Raw genomic sequence first — 20,786 nt, 5'->3', positions numbered from 1 at the left:
CAGCTCTCCGCGAGGCGACTCCGCGCAAGGCTCTGAGAGACGGTCTCCCTGCGCGGTGACCGGTGACCGGCGGCTGCAGGAGGCGGCCCTGCCCGCCCCGGACCAGCCCGGCCCCGGCCTGCAGGCGGTGGAGGCCGGGTCGCAGACCAGGTGGGTCCCGCTTGGCGGGAGCTCGCTGCCCGCTCCTCCTCCCTCACGCCGTGGGGTCACCCGTGAGAGCATCGCAAGCCGTGAGTTCCGAGCCGTCGGAAGTCGGGACTGGGATGGGTTCAGGGACCGATCGAAGAGGGCGGCCCAGGCTGCTCCCGTCACTCGCCCAGGTGGGGGGCGGGGTGAAGCCTGTTGCCCCTGTTCCAGGCCGAGGGCCCGATACGGGAGGGGGCGCACGGGGGGGCACTACAGAGCCCTGGCCAGGCCCCAAGGAGGTGGGACAGAAGGACCACCCCCGGGGCTCAAGGCCACCCGCCCCTGCCAGGCACAGACCTCTGGGAGCACAGCCTGGTCCGGGTCACAGCCCAGTCTCCAGGACCACAGCCCCCGCAGCCCTTTCCCTGCCTCCGAGAGGGACGTGGGGTGACCTGCTCACGGGTGAGGAGGGACGTGTGCGTATCTCCCGCGGGTGGAAATGGGGGAGCCTTCACCTCCATCACCTCTCACCGGGTCCCCCCTCCAGACTCAAGGGCAGGAACGGCTGACCCCGGAGCTGGTGGGTTCCCGAGAGCCCCTCCCGAGCCCCCGACCCCCCCCCCCGCGAGGGTGGCGCCCCCACAGAACCCGGGACTGGCTGGCACCTCATCAGTGACTTTATTTCTGGGCAGATGCTGGTGAATTGTTTCCACGCGCTTCTCAGAGCCGGCATCTCCGTCCCCCGCCTGCCTTCCCGGGTCGCAGACCACGGAGCCCGCTGCCAGGCCCCTCCCCTGCCCTCAGCCGCCCCTCTGCCCAAGAAGCCCACCTGCGCTCCTCTCCTGGGCCCCATCCCGCCTCGCTGCCCGCCACCCCCATAGGGTGTGTGCCCGAGGGGGAGGGGGGGCAGGGGACCATGCGGAGGCCCCTTTCAGGGGTGGGGCGGGCGGGGGTCAGGAGGGGTGGGCGGAGGGGAGATCTGGGTGCCTCGACTTCTCACTGCCCTTTGCGAACTGGGACAAAATTCAGAAGAAAAACTCACGCTACTTTGAACTCAGGAAAAAGGTCAAGTCCACTCGGAACGGAAGCTCCCCCAGCCCCAACCATGGGCAGCTCCGCCCGCTCACCGACCCCAGCCCCCGCCTCCCGGGAAAGCGGGGTTTGGGGCAGAAACAGCTGGGAAGGACCCCAGGACGTTGGGGTACAGGGCGGCGGAGACCAGGGAGGAGCGAGGCGGGGCGGGAGGAGGCGGCGGGCGGCACCAGGGCGGGCGGCTACCCCAGCGGCCACGGCGGGAAGGGCCCCCCGCCCTCGGGGCCCGGCGCCCCCGCTGCGCCCGCCGCCGCCGCGCGGCCGTGGATGCGCTGGTGGCGCAGCAGGTGCTCGCGGCGCCCGAAGCCCTTGCCGCACTGCCAGCAGGCGAAGGGGCGCGCGCCCGAGTGTGTCTTGCGGTGGCGCACCAGGTGCTCGCGCCAGTAGAAGGTCTTGCCGCACTCGCAGCAGGCGTGCGGCCGCTCGCGGGCCGGCAGGGGGCGCAGCGCGGGCCCGGGACACGCGGGGCCGCCGGGGTGCGTGCCGCGGTGGCGCCGCAGGTGCTCCTTGCGCCGGAAGGCCTTGCCGCACTCGGGGCAGGCGTGCGGCTTCTCCGCCGAGTGGCTCTGCCGGTGGCGCAGCAGGTGCGCCGGCTTCAGGGCCGTCTTGCCGCACTCGGGGCAGGACACGGTGCCCGCGGCGGCGGCCAGGAGGGCGGGCAGGTCGGGCGCGGGCAGGGCCGGCGGGGCCAGCGGGGGGCTGCCCGGCTCCTGCTTGTAGGGGCGCGAGGCCTGGGCGTCCCCGGCGGCCGGCTCCTCAGCCCCCGGGACCGCGTCTCCTGCGGGGCAAAGGCGCAGTCAGACAGCGGGCACGGCCGGGCCGGTGTGATGGCCGGTTCGGGGTCAGGAAGGGCAGCGCAGGGGAAGGCGGTTCTCATTCATTCATTCATCCCCGCGGCTCCCATAGCGGCGCCTGCTGCAGAGTCAGTGCCCGCTACACAGACGTGCAAAAGGGTGTGCGGGAGTGTGGGGGGGAGAGGGGGGTACGGGGAGTGGTACAGGTCACAGAAGAGGTGTGGAAGGGCGAACCGATGGATGGACGGCAGGTCAGCGGGTAGATGGAAGAATGGAGGAGAAAATGGGTGGATAAATGAATAAATGCGAGGGGAGGGATGGATGGATGGATGGATGGATGGATGGATGGATGGATGGATGAATGGAGATGATTGGTGGGTGGATGGAGGATGGGTGGGTGGATGGACGGATGATGGATGGGTAGGTAGGTGGATGGAGGGATGATGGATGGATAGGTGGGTGGATGGATGGATGATGGATGGGTAGGTGGGTGGATGGATGGATGATGGATGGGTAGGTGGGTGGATGGATGGATGATGGATGGGTAGGTAGGTGGATGGAGGGATGATGGATGGGTAGGTGGGTGGATGGAGGGATGATGGATGGGTAGGTGGGTGGATGGAGGGATGATGGATGGGTAGGTGGGTGGATGGAGGGATGATGGATGGGTAGGTGGGTGGATGGAGGGATGATGGATGGGTAGGTGGGTGGATGGAGGGATGATGGATGGGTAGGTCCCTGTCCTGTGACCCTCCCCGGGTCCTCCCTGCTCTGGCCTCCATCCTGCTGCCTCCACATTCGACCTTGAGATGACCCTCAAGCTGCTCTGTTAGGACCACAGCCCTCTCCTGGCACTGGGATAGCGTTCTGCTGTGCTGGGTGTCCCAGGTCTCTGCTCCATCGCCCCTTCTCCCACAGGTTCACCTGAATTCCCTTCCTCACCGTCACGCATGTGGCCTGGACCGGGCCGGCTCAGGTCCCAGCTCCGTGTGCCAGGCCTGGGCTCAGGACGGAGTGCTGCCCCGCTGGCCACAGCGCCCACGTCAGAAAGAACATGACTCAGTCGAAGCCGATGAGACATGACAAGGGGACTTGTGAAACCAGCTGAGGATGTGGGCGCCAAGGCCTGGGTCAGACTGCCTGGTGCCATCCTGCCTTTGCCAGCACCCGATCTCGGTGAGTTACCTGTGTCTGCAGCTACAGAATGTGGGCACTGCCACGCATCTCTGGGGCTGTGGTGGGATTTCAGCTCTCGGGCCAGAACCACCCCTGGGCATGTCACCGGCGGGCACTCTTGTCTAGCCTACCCCCCTCCACTTTGCCCTCCAGGGTGGGGCCCAGTGCAGGGTCTGGGGCCTATCGCAAGGAGGCCAGGGACGCCCACTGAGAAATGAGGGGCAGGAGGGGACCCCGCGCTGGGCTGGGGAGAAAGCTGTGGCGCGGGAAGGGTCGGCTGCTCACCTAGAGCCATCATGCCACTGTCTTCCTTTTGGAGGCCGACCCCGGAGCCTTCCATCACGTCCCGAGGGGCCCGCATCGCTGGTCCCTGAAACGAGACACCACGTTCTGAGTTGATACGCCTGAGCGATGGCCTTGATTTTTCGCCCCCTGTCCCCGCTCCACCTTCCACCACTCACTGAGTCCCATCACCAGCTCTGAGGCAAGCCGGCTGCCGTGTGGGGGGAGGGGGGGTACTCGCTCGGCCACCTCACGTGAGGCCCATGAGGGCGCCCCCTCATACCCTCCAGCCCTAGCCTTCAGGGGACGACAGCCTCAGCCGACATCTTACCTGCAGCCTCCTGAGATGTGGCACCACACCCGTCGCAAGATCCCAACCCACTGAGATTGTGTGAGACGCTACATGTTTATTTTTAAACCACTACGTTTGAGGCGACCTGTTATGCAGCAACAACTGACCAATACACCTGCTTTGAATAGTGCACTAGCTGCTGCTGCTGGTTTTTCATTTTGTTTTTTAATGGAAGGGAGAGGGAGAGACAGAAACATCAGCGATGAGAGAGAACCACTGATCGGGCTGCCTCCTGCACGCCCTCCACTGGGGGCAAAGCCTGCAACCGGGGCATGTGCCCTGACAGGGAATCGAACTGTGACCTCCTGGCTCAACCACTGAGCCCCACCGGCCAGGCTGCCTTAGCTTCTTCTTACTGCCCTTCACAAACTCTGTGACAAAATGGGGTGTCTGCCTTCCAGTCTAACCCGAGCCCCCACTCCGGCTTCTGCTCACACAGCTGCAGTCCACTCTCTGCCCTTTCTCTGCCAGAGCCCAAGGCGAGTGGCCACACACAAAACTATGTTTGTTGGCCCTTTAAGAGGGTGCCTGCATTCCCAGCCCTCTCTCCCTGGCGGGCAGCAACCCTGCTGCTTTTCACAGCCAGATGTTACACAGAAACCATTCTCCCTTCTGGTGCTCTGGGTTGGGGAACTTGGCCTGGGGTTTTGACCCCAGAGTTCTCAGCAGTAACAACCCCTGACCCCCAACAGCAGAGATATTCCCCCAGAACATCGTCTGCTGTCTGTGGGAGCCCGGTCAGCCCTTGTGCGCCTGTGCACGTCCTACCAGCCTCTAGGCCAGTGGTTCTCAACCTTCCTCATGCCGCGACCCTTTCATACAGTTCCTCATGTTGTGCTGACCCCCAACCATAAAATCATTTTCATTGCTACTTCATCACTGTAATTTTGCTACTGTTATGAATCATCATGTAAATATCTGATATGCAGGATGTATTTTCATTGTTACAAATTGAACATAATTAAAGCACAGTGATGAATCACAAAAACAATATGTAATTATATATGTTTTCCGATGGTCTTAGGCGACCCCTGTGAAAGGGTCGTTCGACCCCCAAAGGGGTCGCGACCCACAGGTTGAGAACCGCTGCTCTAGGCGGTCTCCGCTTCCCGTCCTCGTTATCAGGGTTCTGTCCGGCTCGTCTTCGGTTGCTTATCGGGGTGGTTTGTCTATATTTTGGCTCCAATTCCAGTTTGGTCCTGGGAGCATGTCCATGTAACTTCCACGTACTCCGCCCTGTTTTGGAATTCCTCAGAGCACGCATCCTGACAGGTTTATTGTGGCCGAACAGGCGTAAAATAAACGCGTACATTCGCGGCATATAATCCAGTGAGTTTCAATGTAGGTGTCGGCTCAAGAAAACACCAGCGCAGCCGAGGTGGGGAGCGCACCCCGGCCCCCAAAATCCCTGTGCGCAGGCGCCATCTCCCCGTCTCCAATCTGCAGCCGCTGGTGTGGTTTCCGCCACTTCAGAGCGGGTTTCATTTCCCGGAGCTTTAGATCGCAGCCTTCCGGGGTCCGGCTTCTCTCCTTCAGTGGAGTTCTTTGGCCGTGAGGATACGGGCCTACGGACTCATTTTCTTGTACCGTCTTCAGTTTTGGTATTGGGGTCATGCTGGCCCCACAGAACGAGTGGGAAACGGCCTCTCCACTCTCTCCTCAGGTTTTGGAAGAGTCTGTGTGGAGTTGCTGTCCTTTCTCCCAGGCGTCCCCGAGGCAGTCGCCAGGATGGAGGCCAGAGGGGTGAGGGGGGCAGGAACTGGCCTGTCTGGTACCCCCAGTGCCGATCTTTTATAAATAACAGTTTCACTGAGCTACAATTCACATGCCACAGCATTCACCCACTTAAAACCACGATTCCAACCGTCACTACAATCCATTTTAGGATATCTTCATCACTCCCCAAAATAAAGATCGAACCCATCCAGCTACTTCCTGTCTTCATGGATTTGCTGATTCAGGGCATCTCATCTAAACTCGATCCTGCGGGACCCTGCTGACTGGTGTCACTTTTTCACACGATGTTTTCACTGTCCATCCGTATCGCAGCACGTCAGTCCGTTCTTTTTCACGGCCAAGTAATATTCCACCGTGGCCCTGACTGGTGTGGTTCAGTGGATAGAGCGTCGGCCTGCAGACGGAAGGGTCCCAGGTTCGATTCCGGTCAAGGGCATGTACTTCGGTTGCAGGCACATCCCCAGTAGGGAGTGTGCAGGAGGCAGCTGATCCATGTTTCTCTCTCATCAATGTTTCTGGCTCTCTATCCCTCTCCCTTCCTCTGTAAAAAAAATCAATAAAATATATATTTAAAAAAATAATACTCCACCGTGTCGCTGTTCCTCATTTGGCTGATCCGCTCCCCAGCCGAGTGCACGTGGGCTGTCTCCACTGTTCGGCTACTCTGACTGCCGCTGGCCTGCCATCACTCATCCAGATGTGCACAGGTTTTGGGCGGATGTTTTCATTTCTCCTGGGTGTTCCCCCAGGAGTGCTGGCTCCCATGGCACAGTGAATCCCCACTTAGGTTCCGTGACTTTAAGCGAAACGTGTAAGAAAACCAATTTTACCAGAGACCAACGGATACACACAAGAGTTCAGTCCTGTAGCATCTCATCCGCATCGAACGAAACGGCGTGAGTCCAGTACCCGCTGCAGTCCCACGTCTCACCTTTTGGGGGAACCGCCAGACTGCTTCCCACCGCAGCTGCCCCATTTTACATTCCCGCCGCCACTGAAGCGGGTCCCGGCTCCTGGTACCTCCTATACCAGACGCCGAGTGGACAGATGGACGGATGAACGGATGAAGGTCTAACCGTCTGCCTCGCCCTGAGGAGAATCCGGCACAGGAGCGTGCAGATGCTCGGCAGGGGTTTTGCATGAGACCAACCTGCTTGTGGGACCCCCATTGAGTTACCTCCTCCCCCCACCCCCCGTCAGTTCTGAGGGGGCTGGCGGCACATGGTCTCACCCCAAGTCCCCACTCAGACAGGTGTGTGGAGACCTCCCCCGCTCCCCGGTCAGCACGTCTGAGAGCGGAGGCCCGTGAGCTCCCGGCAATTCTTGGGCACACTCCAGCCTCAGCACCTCCACTTCTGGGAGGACCCCACAGGCGTCCCGGGGCTCTCTGATGTGGGGTGAAGCCACAGACGCTGGACTGCGCAGAGGCTGAGCACCGCCCACAAAGACAATGGAGAGAGCGGCCACAGGTGCTCAGGGATTGCAAGTGGGAATCTAGAGCCACGGCACGTGGGTTCTACTCCACCCCCGCCCCCTAACTGGCTGTGTGACTTTGGGCAAGTTGCTTGACCTCTCTGAGCCTTGTAGCTTCCTCTGTGAAAGAGAGAGGACAATAGTATCCAGTTCCGACCCCCCAGGATGGCGTGGGGTCAGATAAGCTGTGCTAACAGTGGGATTCATGGGGGGCTGTTAGCCAAGCCCTATCAGCTCAGCCTCCAGAAGGAGTGGGGACTGAGATCAGGCGCAGGCAGTCGGCTGTGTCGACGTGCCCAAACCCCAATAAAAGCCCTGGACTCCAAGCTCGGGGAGCTTCCCTGATGGGCAACACTCGGTGGTGTCCGCCGGAGAGGGCACGGGAAGCTGTGTGCATGGGGCTCGGCTCCCCTGGACCCTGCCCGGCACCATCTCCCTGAGCTAATCCTTCCATGTGGTCAACCATGACCCTGAGCAGTGATGGCGAACCTATGACACGCGTGTCAGAGGTGACACGCGAGCTCATTTTTTTGGTTGATTTTTCTTTGTGAAATGGCATTTAAATATATAAAATAAATATCAAAAATATAAGTCTTTGTTTTACTATGGTTGCAAAGACCAAAAAATTTCTGTATGTGACACGGCACCAGAGTTAAGTGAGGGTTTTTCAAAATGTGGACACGCCGAGCTCACAAGGTTCGCCATCACTGACCGTGAGCATGGTGGCTTTACGACCTGAGTCCTCCTGCGGGAGGGACTGTCAGAGTAAGGGTGACCCTCGGATCCTCACTGAGTGTCCCAGCGGGCTGCACCCTTCAAACCGCACCCCTGGGCCCTAGCCGGTTTGGCTCAATGGACAGAGCATCGGCCTGGGGACCAAAGGGTCCCGGGTTCGATTCCAGCCAAGGACATGTACCTCGGTTGCAGACTCCTCCCCGGCCCACGCCCTGGTCAGGGCGCGTACAGGAGGCAACCAATCGATGTCTTTCTCTCACATCGGTATTTCTCCCTGTCTTTTCCTTTCTCTTCCACTCTCTCTAAAAATCAATGGGAAAATATCCTCAAGTGAGGAATAAAAAAAGTTAATAAACAAAGAAAGAAAGAAAGAAATGGTACCACCAGCCTGAGGCTCCCACCGACAGCACCCCCACTCTCCGTCACACCCTTGGTCCCCAGGCTGGGGAAACTGTTTGGGTTGCTCACTTATATATGGAATGTCAGTCCCACAGGCCGCCTGGAGAGCCGGGGGGAAGGCTGTGGGGCGGGCCTGTCCACGCACAGGGAGGTGGCAGCTGAGGGAGGCGGGCGCGAGCAGGGTCCCCCCCGCCAGCCCCCAGCCATGCTCACCCAGAGCTCCTCCAGCAGGGCCAGCGCCTCCTCGCCGCTCTGGGGCCGCCGGCTGCACACCCAGGCCTGGATGTCGGCGGGGAAGGCGCTCAGGAACTGCTCCAGCACCAGCAGCTCCAGCATCTGCTCCTTGGTGCGCACCTCGGGCTGCAGCCAGTCCCGGCACAGGGCGCGCAGCAGGCCCAGCGCCTCCCGGGGGCCCGGGGCGTCGCCCAGGTGGAAGTGGCGGAAACGGTGCCACGGAGAGTCCAGGACCAGGCCCTCGATGGCCTGGCCCTCCTGCTTCACGGGCTGGGGGGACGGGATCTCCATGGGGGCACGCGAGCCCTGGGGGGGGACAACAGCACCTGTGGGGAGGGACATCCAGCACGGTGAGCGCACAGCCCAGCTTTTCCAGGACCCTCCGCCACCTCCCGCCGTGAGGGGGCGAGAGCAGGGGTGCAGGTGCACACCCCAGCGTCCCCGCTTAAAAGCAGAGTGACTGCTCTAACTGGTTTGGCTCAGTGGATAGAGTGCCGACCTGCGGACTGAAAGGTCCCAGGTTCGAGTCCGGTTAAGGGCATGTACCTGGGTTTCGGGCACATCCCCAGTAGTAGGTGTGCAGGAGGCAGCTGATCGATGTTTCTCTCTCCCCGATGTTTCTAACTATCTCTCTCCCTTCCTCTCTGTAAAAAATCAGTAAAATATATTTAAAAATATATATATCCCCTGGTGAGGATTAAAACAAAACAAAAACATACTGTTAGCCCTATCCGGTTTGGCTCAGTGGATAGAGCGTCAGCCTGCGGAATGAAGGGTCCCAGGTTCGATTCTGGCCAAGGGCACATGCCCAGGTTGCACTTCTGATCCCCAGTAGGGGGCGTGGTGCAGGAGGCAGCCAATCAATGATTCTCTCTCATCATTGATGTTTCTCTCTCTCTCCCTCTCCCTTCCTCTCTGAAATCAATAAAGAAATATATATAGTTTTAAAAACCATACTGTTCTTAATGTCACCCCAATAAATTCAATAAACCCTAGCCCAAGCCCTAACCCTAGCCCCTCACCCTAAAAATAAATAAATTCAATAAAAACTTAAAAAAAATAAATGTTGAACTTCCTTCCACTAGGTGCCAGCAGTACCGCCCCAGTTCTGACAACCAAACCTGTCTGCACACATTGCCACACGGCCCCTGGGGACAAATATTTACTCAGAGCACAAGGGCTCCCAGCAAGTGTCTGCCCCGCCCCTGACCAGCGAGCTGCCCTTGGACAAGGGGCACCGGCACCTTCGACAGCCCTCGCCTCCGTTCCTGGGTCTAAAATCACACACAGTAAACAGCGGCAGTAAAAATCCAAGCTTCTGTCCCGATCCTCCACGGTTGTGGGTTCGATCCCCGGTCAGGGCACATACAAGACTCAACCAATGGCCCTGGCCGGTTGGGCTCAGTGGACAGAGCGTCGGCCTATGGACCAAAGGGTCCCGGGTTCGATTCCGGTCAAGGGCACGTACCTTGGTTGAAGGCTCTTCCCCAGCCAGGGGCGTGCAGGAGGCAGCCAATGGATGTGTTTCTCTCACATCGATGTGTCTCTCTGTCTCTCCCTCTCTCTTCTACTTCCCTAAGAATCGATGGAAAAATATCCTCAGGTGAGGAACAGCAACAACAAAATCAGCCAGTGAACGCATGAATAAATGGAACAACAAATCAGTATCTCTCTCTTTCCCTTCCTCTCTCTAAAAATCAGTCAATAAAAATGTTAGCCCCAGCCAGTTTGGCTCAGTGGATAGAGCATCCACCTGCAGACTGAAAGGTCCTGGGTTCGATTCCGGTCAAGGGCACATGCTCAGGTTGCGAGTTAGATCCCCAGTGGGGGGCGAGCAGGAGGCAGCCAATCAATGATTCTCTCATCATTGATGTTTCTATCTCTCTCTCCCTCTCCCTTCCTCTCTGATTAAAAATATAATTAGCCCTAACCTGCTTGGTTCAGTGGATAGAGCTTTGGCCTGCGGACTGAAGGGTCCCAGGTTCGATTCTGGTCAAGGGCATGTACCTTGGTTGCGGGCACATCCCCAGTGGGGGGTGTGCAGGAGGCAGCTGATCCATGTTTCTCTCTCATCGATGTTTCTAACTCTCTATCCCTCTCCCTTCCTCTCTGTAAAAAATCAATAAAATATATTAAATGTATATATATATAAAATAAAAATTTTAAAGTATTTATTTTAAAAAATAATAATAATAATTTAGAATTAAATGCATGCACTTGTTTTGTTAATAGCGGCATCCCCCCGTCCTTACACCCCCCCCCCTCCCCACCACTCACAAAGTCTCAGTAACATCAGTGACTAACTGGTTGGGGGCTTGCTTCACCCAGGTGCTGTGCTCAGCGCCTTCGTTTCCTTACAGCTTGAATTATCTTTTAAATCGTATTTACTAATTTGAAAGAGGAGAAAGGGAGAGAGAGAAACATCAATTTGTTGTGCCGCTTATGGATGCATTCATTGGTTGATTCTTTTTTTATATATGTTTTTTTATTGATTTCAGAGAGGAAGGGAGAGGGAGATAGAAACATCGATGATGAGAGAGAATCATGGATGGGCTGCCTTCTGCACACCCCCACACTGGGGTCGAGCCTGCAACCCGGACATGTGCCCTTGACGGGAATCGAACCCGGGACCTTTCAGTCCACAGGCCGACGCTCTATCCACTGAGCGACACCAGCCAGGGCCATTGGTTGATTCTTGCATGTGCCCTGACCAGGGATGGAACCCACAACCTTGGTGTAATCAAGGCCACCAGGCCAGGGCCTCACAAGCACCTAGAACATGCATTTAAAACCTCGCTACGCCCTGACCGGTGTGGCTCAGTGGATAGAGCGTCGGCCTGTGGACTGAAGGGTCCCAGGTTCGATTCCGGTCAAGGGCATGGACCTGGGTTGTGGGCACATCCCCGGTAGGGGGCGTGCAGGAGGCAGCTGATCCATGTTTCTCTCTCATCCATGTTTCTCTATTCCTCTCCTCCCTTCCTCTCTGTAAAAAAAAAGCAAAAAAACCCCCAAAAAAACAAACAAAAAAAACCACCAATAAAATATATTTTTTTTAAAAAAATAAAAACCTAGCTACCAATTGGAATAGGCATTAAAATAAGCAGCAGCCCGGCCGGCGTGGCTCAGCGGGTGAGCTCCGACCTAGGAACCAGGAGGTCGGGGCTCCATCCCCAGTGGGGGGCGTGCAGGAGGCAGCCGATGCATGGTCCTCTCTCATCACCGATGTTCCTATTTCTCTCCCTCCCTCTCCCTTCCTCTCTGAAATCTATAAAAGTAAATATACATTTAAAAGTCAGGAAATAAAGGACAGTGGCTGGAGGCTGCCGGGGTGGCCTCGGGTGACGAGAGCAACCAGCTAAGGGGGGGTGGGGGGGCGGGACACACTCCTCCTCGAGAGAGAGACCCAGAAATCCCCCCGGAACCTGCTCAACTGCTCACAGTGCGCGGAAAGGGCGCCCGGAAGGACCCACCTGCACCCCGTCCAGGTGGGGACCATGCCCGCCCCTAAGCCCCTCCCCCAAGCCTTTCCCACGGGTCCCAGCCTCGTCCCTACGGCCCCGCCCCCACCCCTCCCCCAGCCGGCCCCCTCCCCCCTCCCCTCCCGTCGCCCCACTTCCAAGGCCCCCCCCACTCCACTCCCTCAGCTTCCACCTCTTTCCTGCGCACGCCCCCCACTTACCAACCCTCCCCCGCCCGCTCGCTCTCCCCTCCCCCTCCCCCACCGCGACCCCCTTTCATCCCCTCCCCACAACAATCCCTCCCGCCCTCCCTTCGCCGGCCCCCAGCACCCCGCACTCCAAAGCTCCAACCACCTCCCCCCAATCCCGCCCTCAGAGTCCCCTCACTCACCTCACTCTCTCCGGCGCGGCCCCCCCAAGCCCCCCTGACCTCCGCGCACATGCGCACAAAGCTCACCGGGACTCCATGCCCCGGCAGGCTTTGCGCCAAACTCTTCCGTCCTGCCCTCCCCACCCCCTACCTCTCCCGGGGACCTAGTGGTCCGCGACGCCTGACGCACCGCCCCCAGCCCCACGGGCCTCGCCGGCACTACATTTCCCAGGGGGCCGCGCGGCCAGCGAGGCTTCCCATTGGCTCCCTCCTTGGTGACCCGCTCACGTCTGTCCCCCCCCCACCCCCACCCCCGAACGGCCCCGCCAGCGCCAGGAATACACTTCCCAAGATGCACCGAGAGCTACGCCAATATGGCGTCGCCTGGCGCGCCAGGCTGCGGACTACATTTCCCAGAAGGCAGACGGGGCTTCCCATTGGGTCGTGCGCCGAAGCCGAGCGTGCGCAGACGTGCGGACGGGGGGCTGACCCGAGGAGTGCCGAGGGAGGGAGGAGGCGGAGCGGTGGTGGCGTCGTCGTGGAGACGAAGGAGGCCGGACGCTGCCGGGCACTTGGGAAATGGGGCCCTTCGGTCGGAGGAACGGGCCGACCAAGAAGGAGGAGGGGCTCGGACCGAAGCTCCGCGCCGATCCCGGCGTGCTCCGTGCGTCTCCTTGACAACGGGTCGCCTCTCACCCCTCCCCCACCCGGCGGACCTCAGAAGGTCCCGGTCCTTGCGGGTCCGGACGCGACTCTGGCGCCCTGGCTGGGCTCTGTCTGCGCGAACCTGATCCACAGCCTCAGTTTCCCCTCCGCGAGTCGGGGAGGGGCCCTCCTGCCACGCGTCCGGACGTGCCCCCGTGGGACACGGCGACTGCCTCAGTTTCCCCATCTCAGAAATGGGGCGAAGAAGAGTTGGTTTTCAGAGCGGGAAGAGAGCTGCGAGACGGGTCGGACTGTTGTATTGTACCCCGCGAATCACCCAGGGACGCCCCAAGAAGTCGAATGAAGTGTTGTAATGTACCCCGCCAATCGCCCAGGGACGCCCCAAGAAGTCGAATGAAGTGTTGTAATGTACCCCGTGAATCACAGAAGGACGCCTCAAGAAGTCGAATTAAAGAGTCACATTTATTGCAAATCCGGGACTACGAGGGGGCATTTCCCCCTCCCAAATCTCGCAGTGCCCTCTGTTATGGGTTGGCTCAGAGAGATAGACCACCGACTCAGAATTTAAATTTAAGAGCCTTTATTCAGCTGGCCAGCTGACCACAGCGCCTATCTCCCCCTCTGGGAGCTTCGGAGCATGTGGCAGAGATGAAGGGTGCAGTATGATCCTTTATAGCAAAACTGTGTTAAAAAAAAAAAAATACAAAGCATTTCATTAGCTGTTCCTTAGAAGTTCACAGAAAGTTCATAAGCGCAAAGGGGAGGTAAACGGAGTCACACCTGGCTGGAGCGTATCATAACACATTGTTTTTCTAAGACAATCTAGCAATTTTTCTCTGTCACGGTTCCTGACCCTAATACAGTGGGTAACCTTTTCCAGGCCGCAGTCCCTCCCCCTCCCACATTCCTTAACCCTTCCATGCCGCAGTCCCTCACCCTAGCACACCCTCCCCAGCCCCGACATCAGATTTTTATAGGCAAAGATCACAAAGGTATTGATTACATCCCAGGGTTTGGAATGAGGACCCTGGTTTGCACAAAGCAGTTTACAGAAGCAGACTTGAGCATATTAGTTATAGTTTTGGGTCTCCGATCAGTGAATCAACAGAAACACATTATCTGGAGCCATCGGGCCTTGAGACCACTGAGTTGACAGGAACACATTATCTATTACAGCCATCGAGGCAATTTAGGATAACTGTGCTGTCCTGGTCTCAGGTGCAGAAGAATGTGCTTCGATAACCAGTATGACCACAACCAATGGGGTATTCACATTACAATCAATAGGGTATTCAATCGATTGGGATGATTTATATAATTCAGAAAATCAAAATAACTTTCCTATTGTTAAAGCAAATAAGTACAGAAGCCAAACAGCAGGGTTAAAGTTAAACTATAGTTTCTACCTGAGATGATTGCTACCAGACTTCAGAAGGAGCCACATTTATTTCAAAGCCGGGACTCGGAGGGGGCAGTTGCTCTCCAAATGTCGCAGTGCCCCCTTGGCCGAAACATCAGACCGAAATAGGCAAATATCACAAAGGCATTGATTACCTCTCGGGGTTTGGAATGAGGAACCTGGTTTGCAAAAAGCAGTTTGTTACAGAAGCTTAGATTGAGCAAGTTAGTTGTCTTACAAAGATTAACTATAGTTTCGGGTCCTGAGACCACTGAGTCAGCGGAAACATGTTATCTGGAGCCACCGGGTCTTGGAACTGTTGTAATGTACCCCTCGAGTAAATGCTCAGGACGCGAGACCAGATGAATGAGTCATTTAATTAATAAGCCGGCGACCGAGAGGGAGTTATGGCTCCAAGTCTCCCAGTCCCGAAATGGTGGCAGCAGCCGGCTTATATAGGCAAAGATTACAAAGGTATTGATTACATCTTTGGGTTTGGAATGAGGAACCTGGTTTGCACAAAGCAGTTACAGAAGCGGAACTGAGCGAGTTAGTTAAATTATAGTTTTGGGTCTCCGGATCACTGAATCAACGGAAACACATTATCTGGAGCCACGCAGGCCATTGAGGGTAATTGTGCTGTCCTGGTTCCCAGGTACAGAAGAATGTGCTTCGATAACCAGTAAGATCACAATGGGACATTCAAACCACCAACCACGGAGGATTCAATCGATTGGGATAGCATACATAAGTTCCGAAAATCAAAGTAACTTTTCTATTGTTAAACAAAGCAAATAAGTACAGAAGCCAAACAGCAGGGTTAAAGTTAAACTGCAGTTTCTACCTGAGATGATTGCTACCATACTTCAGGGACCACTGAGTCAATGGAAACACATTATCTGGAGCCACTGAGCCATTTAGAGTAATTGTACTGTCTTGGTCTCATAGAGTAATTGTGCTGTCCTGGGCTCCAGGTGCAGAGGAACGTGTTTCAAAAGACCAGTAAGATCACAATCGATGGGGCATTCAAACCACAATCAATGGAGTATCCAGTCGAATGGGATAACGTATATAAGTTCAGAAAATCAAAATAACTTTTCTATTATTTTAGCAAGCAGATAATTACAGAAGCCAGATCAGCAGGGTTAAAATATTAAACAGCAATTCCCACCCAAGCATGGCTGCCACCATGCTTCAAAGGGAGAGGGAGAGAGAGATGGGAGCATCAATGATGAGAGAGAATCTTTGATCGGCTGCCTCCTGCACGCCCCACACTGGGGATCGAGCCTGCAACCTGGGCATGTGCCCCGACCAAGGATGGAACTGTGACCTCCTGGTTCATAGGAGGTCACACCGCTGAGCCATGCTGGCTGGGACATCCTGAAATTCTTTTTTTTTAAATATGTTTTTATTGATTTTTTTTTTTTTTTAGAGAGAGGGAGGGAGAGGGATAGAGAAATAGAAACATCCCTACCAGGGATTGAGCCTGCAACCTGGGCATATGCCATGACCAGGAATGGAACTGGTGACCTCTTGGTTCATGGGTCCATGTTCAACGGCTGAGCTCCACGGCCGGACCATCCTGAGATACTTAACACTTTTTTAAAAACATGGGGGCTGTGCATTTCTTCACTCTGCCCTGGGCCCCGCACATGGCACAGCCGTCCCCTGACATCACCCCACCTGCCCGTGTGTGCGGTATTTACACACCAACACGGTCTCCCAGCATCCAGTGCACCATCAACACCAGGGAGCAGTGGAATAAGGGCTGACTCCCTGGATGCCCTCCCTCCTCTTCTCCACCAGCAAACACCGCACATCCCTCACAGTGCAAACGCCACCTCCTCCATGAAGCCTTCCCAGACCACTCCCACCCCAATAAACCTGGACGAGGCACCTCATCGGAGCTTCCCCGGTGCCCCTTCTCTCTCCATCTCCTGTCTGGACTATTTATTTCGTGTGTCTCTTCCCCACTTCGCCCCCACCCTAACAGAGACCCAGGCCTTGCCAGCTCCCAGGAGAGGTGGGGAGGAGGGCTGCGGAGTAAATAAGGACTAAGGGAAGGTGGCTCTCACCCCTCTTCCCAGGCCCGAGGGCGAGGGTTCCTTTGGCAGCTCATACCCTACCCGAGCCAGCCAGTGCCTCCGCAGCCCGCTGTAATTATTACCCAAAATAATAATTAACCTTCCGCTCTGTGTGGGGCTGCGGGGTGGGGCGGGGACCTGGGTCGTCTCTGGGTCTCCAGCCCAGGCACCTGGAGGCTCTGGAATGTTCATTGGAAGAACAGATGATGGATGAGCAGGTGAATGAAATGCATGCGGGGGTGTGGGGTGGGGGTTGGGGGGGAGGACGCTCCTGGAAGGAATGGCTGGCCTGTCCCTGTGGGTTGGCAGCCCACAGGGAGGGCTGGGGGAGGGGGCTGGGTTTGAGCCTGAGTCATCTTCTCTGGGCCTCAGGAAACACTTAAGAATAAATAATTAAATTGCAAATGAATTGCTTAATGATGGGCTGCCACAGATCAAAGCCTCAGTCAGCCCGTTTGCAGCGAGAGGAGCGGCTCAGAGAGGAGAGTTCAGCGAGTTTGGCGCACCTTCCCCCCCGCCCCCCCTTCCCCCAGGTGACACAGCCAGAGCGGCCCAGGGTGGCCAGACCCAGGTTTGGTGGCCACCAGCAGCTGTGGGGCCTGGTCTGGCTCCGGGGGACCCTGGGCCTCCCCCCCAACCCCCCTGGCTGGGTACCCTCGTCCCTGGACACAGGGACCGTGAGCAGGGACCCTGAGCAGGGCCCACGGCAGGAAGGAGTCAGACAAGGCTTGGTGTCCCACAGGTCCAGGTGGGTTCCTCACGGGGACTGATTTGGGGGGAACACACATTTTAGGGGGCAGGTGAATTCGCAGATATGGATTCCAACTGCGACGAGGATCGACTATGCTTTATAAATAACCAGAGGCCCTGTGCGCAGGGATCCGCTGAAACCCGCTCTCCGACATCCCCCAGGGGTCCCGGATTGCGAGGGGGCACAGACCAGGCTGAGGGACCCCACTGATGCACGATCAGGGCCCAGGAGGGACGGGGAGGGCTCCAGGGCGTGTCCGACCAGCCTCGCCCAGTCCTGATGGGCTGGACCCCAGCAGCAAGCCAACCTGCAGGTTGGAGCGTCTGCCCCCTGGTGGTCAGTGCGCATCATAGCGACTGGTTGAACGGTCGAACGGGAGGACACTTAGCATATTAGGCTTTTATTATGTAGGATGTTGACTTCCTTCCTTCCTTCCTTCCTTCCTTCCTTCCTTCCTTCCTTCCTTCCTCTTTCTTTCTTTTTTAATCCTCACCTGAGGATACTTTTCCATTGATTTGCAGAGAGAGGGAAAGACAGAGAGAAATAACGATGTGATAGAAACACATCAATCAGTTGCCTCCTGCATGTACCCTGTCCGGGGGCCGGGGCCGGGGAGGAGCCTGCAACCACGGTTCATGCCCTTGACTGGAATCGAACCTGGGACCCCTCAGTCCGCAGGCCGACGCTCTATCCACTGAGCCAAACCGGTTTCGGCTGCACTATTAATTTCCTATGTTATACAAAGACCCTTTCCACCTGCAGCAGTGCGCCCTCCCTTGAACTTTCCATGCCCTCATGGGCTATTCATCACCTCAAGGAAAGTTCTGCCTCTGAACAATAAGTCTTGTGTGCAAGACTTTGTTCTGACGTGGCCCCGCTTGCAGGCCCCGGCCTTTTCCCGGCAGAACGTCCTCTTCTAGTTAACTTCATTCCGCTTGACCAGCTACAGTCCTTGGGTTAGAATTTAAAAAAAAAAAAAAAAAAGAGTGCTAGATTAAACCTAGATATAGACATAGAGAGAGAGATACAGACATATACACAGAGATAAACATACAGGTAGGGATAGACTCAGAGATAAAGGTAGAGAGATAAACATAGAGACAAACAGAGATGTAGTAGTAGATAGAGACCTAGAGATAGAGACACAGAGATAGAGATAGAGATAGATAGATAGATAGATAGATAGATAGAGAGAGAGAGAGAGAGAGATTGATTTCCATAGAAAGAGACTCCCAGGGGGCCCTCTGCCCTTCACCTCCCCTCTGAGGAGCCAGGGGCCAGGGAGATGTGAGGTGCACCGTGGAACCATCTTATGCCGGGTGATAATATCTGGATTTTAAAACCGAGCCCCTCGGGCAACGTCAACGAGAGGGAAGCGTCCCAGGCCCCTTACAGGCACCAGGCATCCAGGCTGCAGTTTTTTTAAATTTTTAAAAATATATTTTTTAATTGATTTTTTTACACGGAGGAAAGGAGAGGGATAGAGAGCTAGAAACATCGATGAGAGAGAAACATCCATCAGCTGCCTCCTGCACACCCCCCACTGGGGATGTGCCCCAACCAAGGTACATGCCCTTGACTGGAATCGAACCTGGGACCCTTGAGTTTGCAGTCTGACGCTGTATCCACTGAGCCACACCGGTCAGGGTAAGGCTGCAGTTTCTATAGCTCCCAGGCCCCAGGCCCCTCACAGGCACCAGGCATCCAGGGTGCAGTTTTCATAGCTCCCAGAGCAGTTGCCCCCCCGCCCGCAGGGCCGCAGGTTGTACAGTTTATTGGCTCCAGGAGACACCACTTAACGAGCTCGTTAATGTTCCCATAACATTCTGTGATCCCCGAGCGGCTTTCGCCTGGAGTGCGCCGGCTTGGGTGAATGGGGTCATGATGTATTTTTAACATTAAGTTAAAGCGGATTACGTTGATCGTTAAGGAGGTCTGCGAGGGTTTTGTTGTTTGTCTATTTCATTTTGCTTTGTTTTGGGTAATCCTCTCCTCTCCTTGGGTGTCAGGAGCTTTTTAGGGGACAACGTGCAGTCAATAGCGAAGTCCCATTTGGGGATTTTTATTCTTTTTTTATTGTCTTTTTTACTTTTATATTTTTTGGGGGGATTTTTATTCCTTTTTTTTGGATTTTTATTCTTTAACAGATGTCGTTAGAAAAGCATTCTAATGTTTCACCCATAAAGAAGGTTAGGCCCCTGGTCCGTGGGGCTCAATGGTTAGAGCGTCCGTTGGCGCACGGAAGGGTTGGAAGTCTGATTCCGGGTCAAGGGCACATAATTAGGTTGTGGGTTCAATCCCCAGCCAGGGCACATACGGGAGGCAACCGATCCATGTTTCTCTCTCTCTTCCCCTGTCTCTCTCTAAAAAAAAAAAATAAAAAAAAAATCATATCCTCTGGTGAGGATTTTAAAAAATAGTTTGTTTTTTTTCCGAAGGGAGTTGCTTTGATCTGAATGTTTATGTTCCCACCACATTCATTAAAATTTATTTATTTATTTAATTTTTTAATATATTTTTTGGTTGATTTCAGAGAAGGGAGAGAGATAGAAACATCAATGATGAGAATCATTGATTGGCTGCCTCCTGCACGCCCCCCACTGGGGATTGAGCCCACAATCCGGGCATGTGCCCTTGACCGGAATTGAACCCGGGACCCTTCTGTCTGCAGGCCCCGGATGCTCTATCCACTGAGCCACACCAGCTACGGCTTTTCCATTGATTTTTTAGAGAGAGTGGAAGGTGCGGTGGGGGGGGGGGGGGGAGGGGAGAGAGAGAGACAGAGAAACATCACTGTGGGAGAGACACATCAATTGGTTGCCTCCCACATGTGAACCAACCAGGGCCGGGGATCCAACCTGCAACTCAGGTGCCTGCCCTTGGCCAGGAATCGAACCCAAGATCCTTGGATGCCAGGGCCTAGGCCCTAGGCTGTACCTGTCCCTCTGTTCTAAGAGGCATTGCAACATTTACCTTTCTGAAGGCGAGGCAGACATACCTTGCTATTCCATGCACCTACAGTCCTGTTGGTTTTTTTAAAATGTATTTTTATTGATTTCAGCATGTGCCCTGACCAGGAATCGAATCCTGACCTCCTGGTTCATAGGCTGATGCTCTACCACCGAGCCACGCGGACCGGGCAATGCAGTCCTGCTTGTGTGTGCGCCTGTGTTTTCCTCTCCTGGAAGATGCTATTAACGCAACAACGCACATCTTATGGTTGATGCTCACTGAGGAGTTAGGGTGTACCGTGGCCAGGGGAGTAGGAACAATACTAATGAGCAATACCAATCGACGCAATTTTCACCGAGAGCTGTGAGCCCGGAACGGAGGTATGAGGCCGTGAAAGGTGTTATTCGTGTGACGGGTACTGCATCCCCTCTTCCGGACTCCCAGGCTTGGCGGCTGTGATGGTGACAACGCGATGGTTATAAATGACCACAGATCATCTGGCCAAGGGCAGGGCAGGGGAGGGGCTGCAGGGGGCAAATTGTGATTTATAAACACACATCGTATAGGTCCTCAAGGCAGCGGTTCTCAACCTGTGGGTCGCGACCCCTTTGGGAGTCCAACGACCCTTTCACAGGGGTCGCCTAAGAACATCGGAAAACACATATGCAATTACATAGTTTTTGTGATGACTCACTATGCTTTAATG

General features: G+C 55.9%; 2 protein-coding genes across 5 annotated transcripts in view; both read right to left on the bottom strand.

Annotated features, from left to right (window-relative positions):
* Positions 1-20,786, bottom strand: part of LOC308530506 (class I histocompatibility antigen, Gogo-OKO alpha chain-like) — a gene marked incomplete at both ends in the record, with an annotated part of 248,585 nt that overhangs the window by 88,369 nt on the left and 139,430 nt on the right. The gene's annotated exons all lie outside the window — the stretch shown is intronic.
* Positions 793-12,460, bottom strand: ZNF444 (zinc finger protein 444). Of its 4 annotated transcripts, XM_081107229.1 has the most exons (5): positions 12,250-12,268; positions 9,869-9,975; positions 8,380-8,726; positions 3,474-3,558; positions 793-1,996 (listed from the first exon to the last, which is right to left on the bottom strand). In XM_081107229.1, the coding sequence occupies exons 3-5, from the start codon at positions 8,689-8,691 to the stop codon at positions 1,401-1,403; spliced, it is 993 nt and encodes a 330-aa protein (XP_080963355.1). In that variant the 5' UTR covers positions 8,692-8,726; positions 9,869-9,975; positions 12,250-12,268; the 3' UTR covers positions 793-1,400. The 4 variants fall into 4 exon arrangements, with proteins under 4 accessions (XP_080963355.1, XP_080963354.1, XP_080963352.1 ...); XM_081107228.1 differs by lacking the exons at positions 9,869-9,975; positions 12,250-12,268 and adding an exon at positions 12,419-12,460; XM_081107226.1 differs by lacking the exon at positions 9,869-9,975 and having other exon boundaries at positions 12,250-12,369.

The sequence above is a fragment of the Myotis nattereri genome (genome assembly GCF_964212035.1).
Source record: "Myotis nattereri genome assembly, chromosome: 15".
Lineage (NCBI taxonomy): Eukaryota > Metazoa > Chordata > Mammalia > Chiroptera > Vespertilionidae > Myotis > Myotis nattereri.
Note: the sequence above shows the minus strand (reverse complement) of the source record. Positions and strands in the feature narration are given on the sequence as shown.

Excerpts from the sequence above, each read along its gene's own strand:
- ZNF444 (XM_081107228.1), bottom strand. The coding sequence starts at position 8,691 with ATGGAGATCCCGTCCCCCCAGCCCGTGAAGCAGGAGGGCCAGGCCATC. Across the intron at positions 3,559-8,379 it reads CCCTGCTGGAGGAGCTCTGG|GGACCAGCGATGCGGGCCCC; the intron begins GTGAGCATGGCT and ends GTCTCGTTTCAG. Across the intron at positions 1,997-3,473 it reads CAGTGGCATGATGGCTCTAG|GAGACGCGGTCCCGGGGGCT; the intron begins GTGAGCAGCCGA and ends TTTGCCCCGCAG.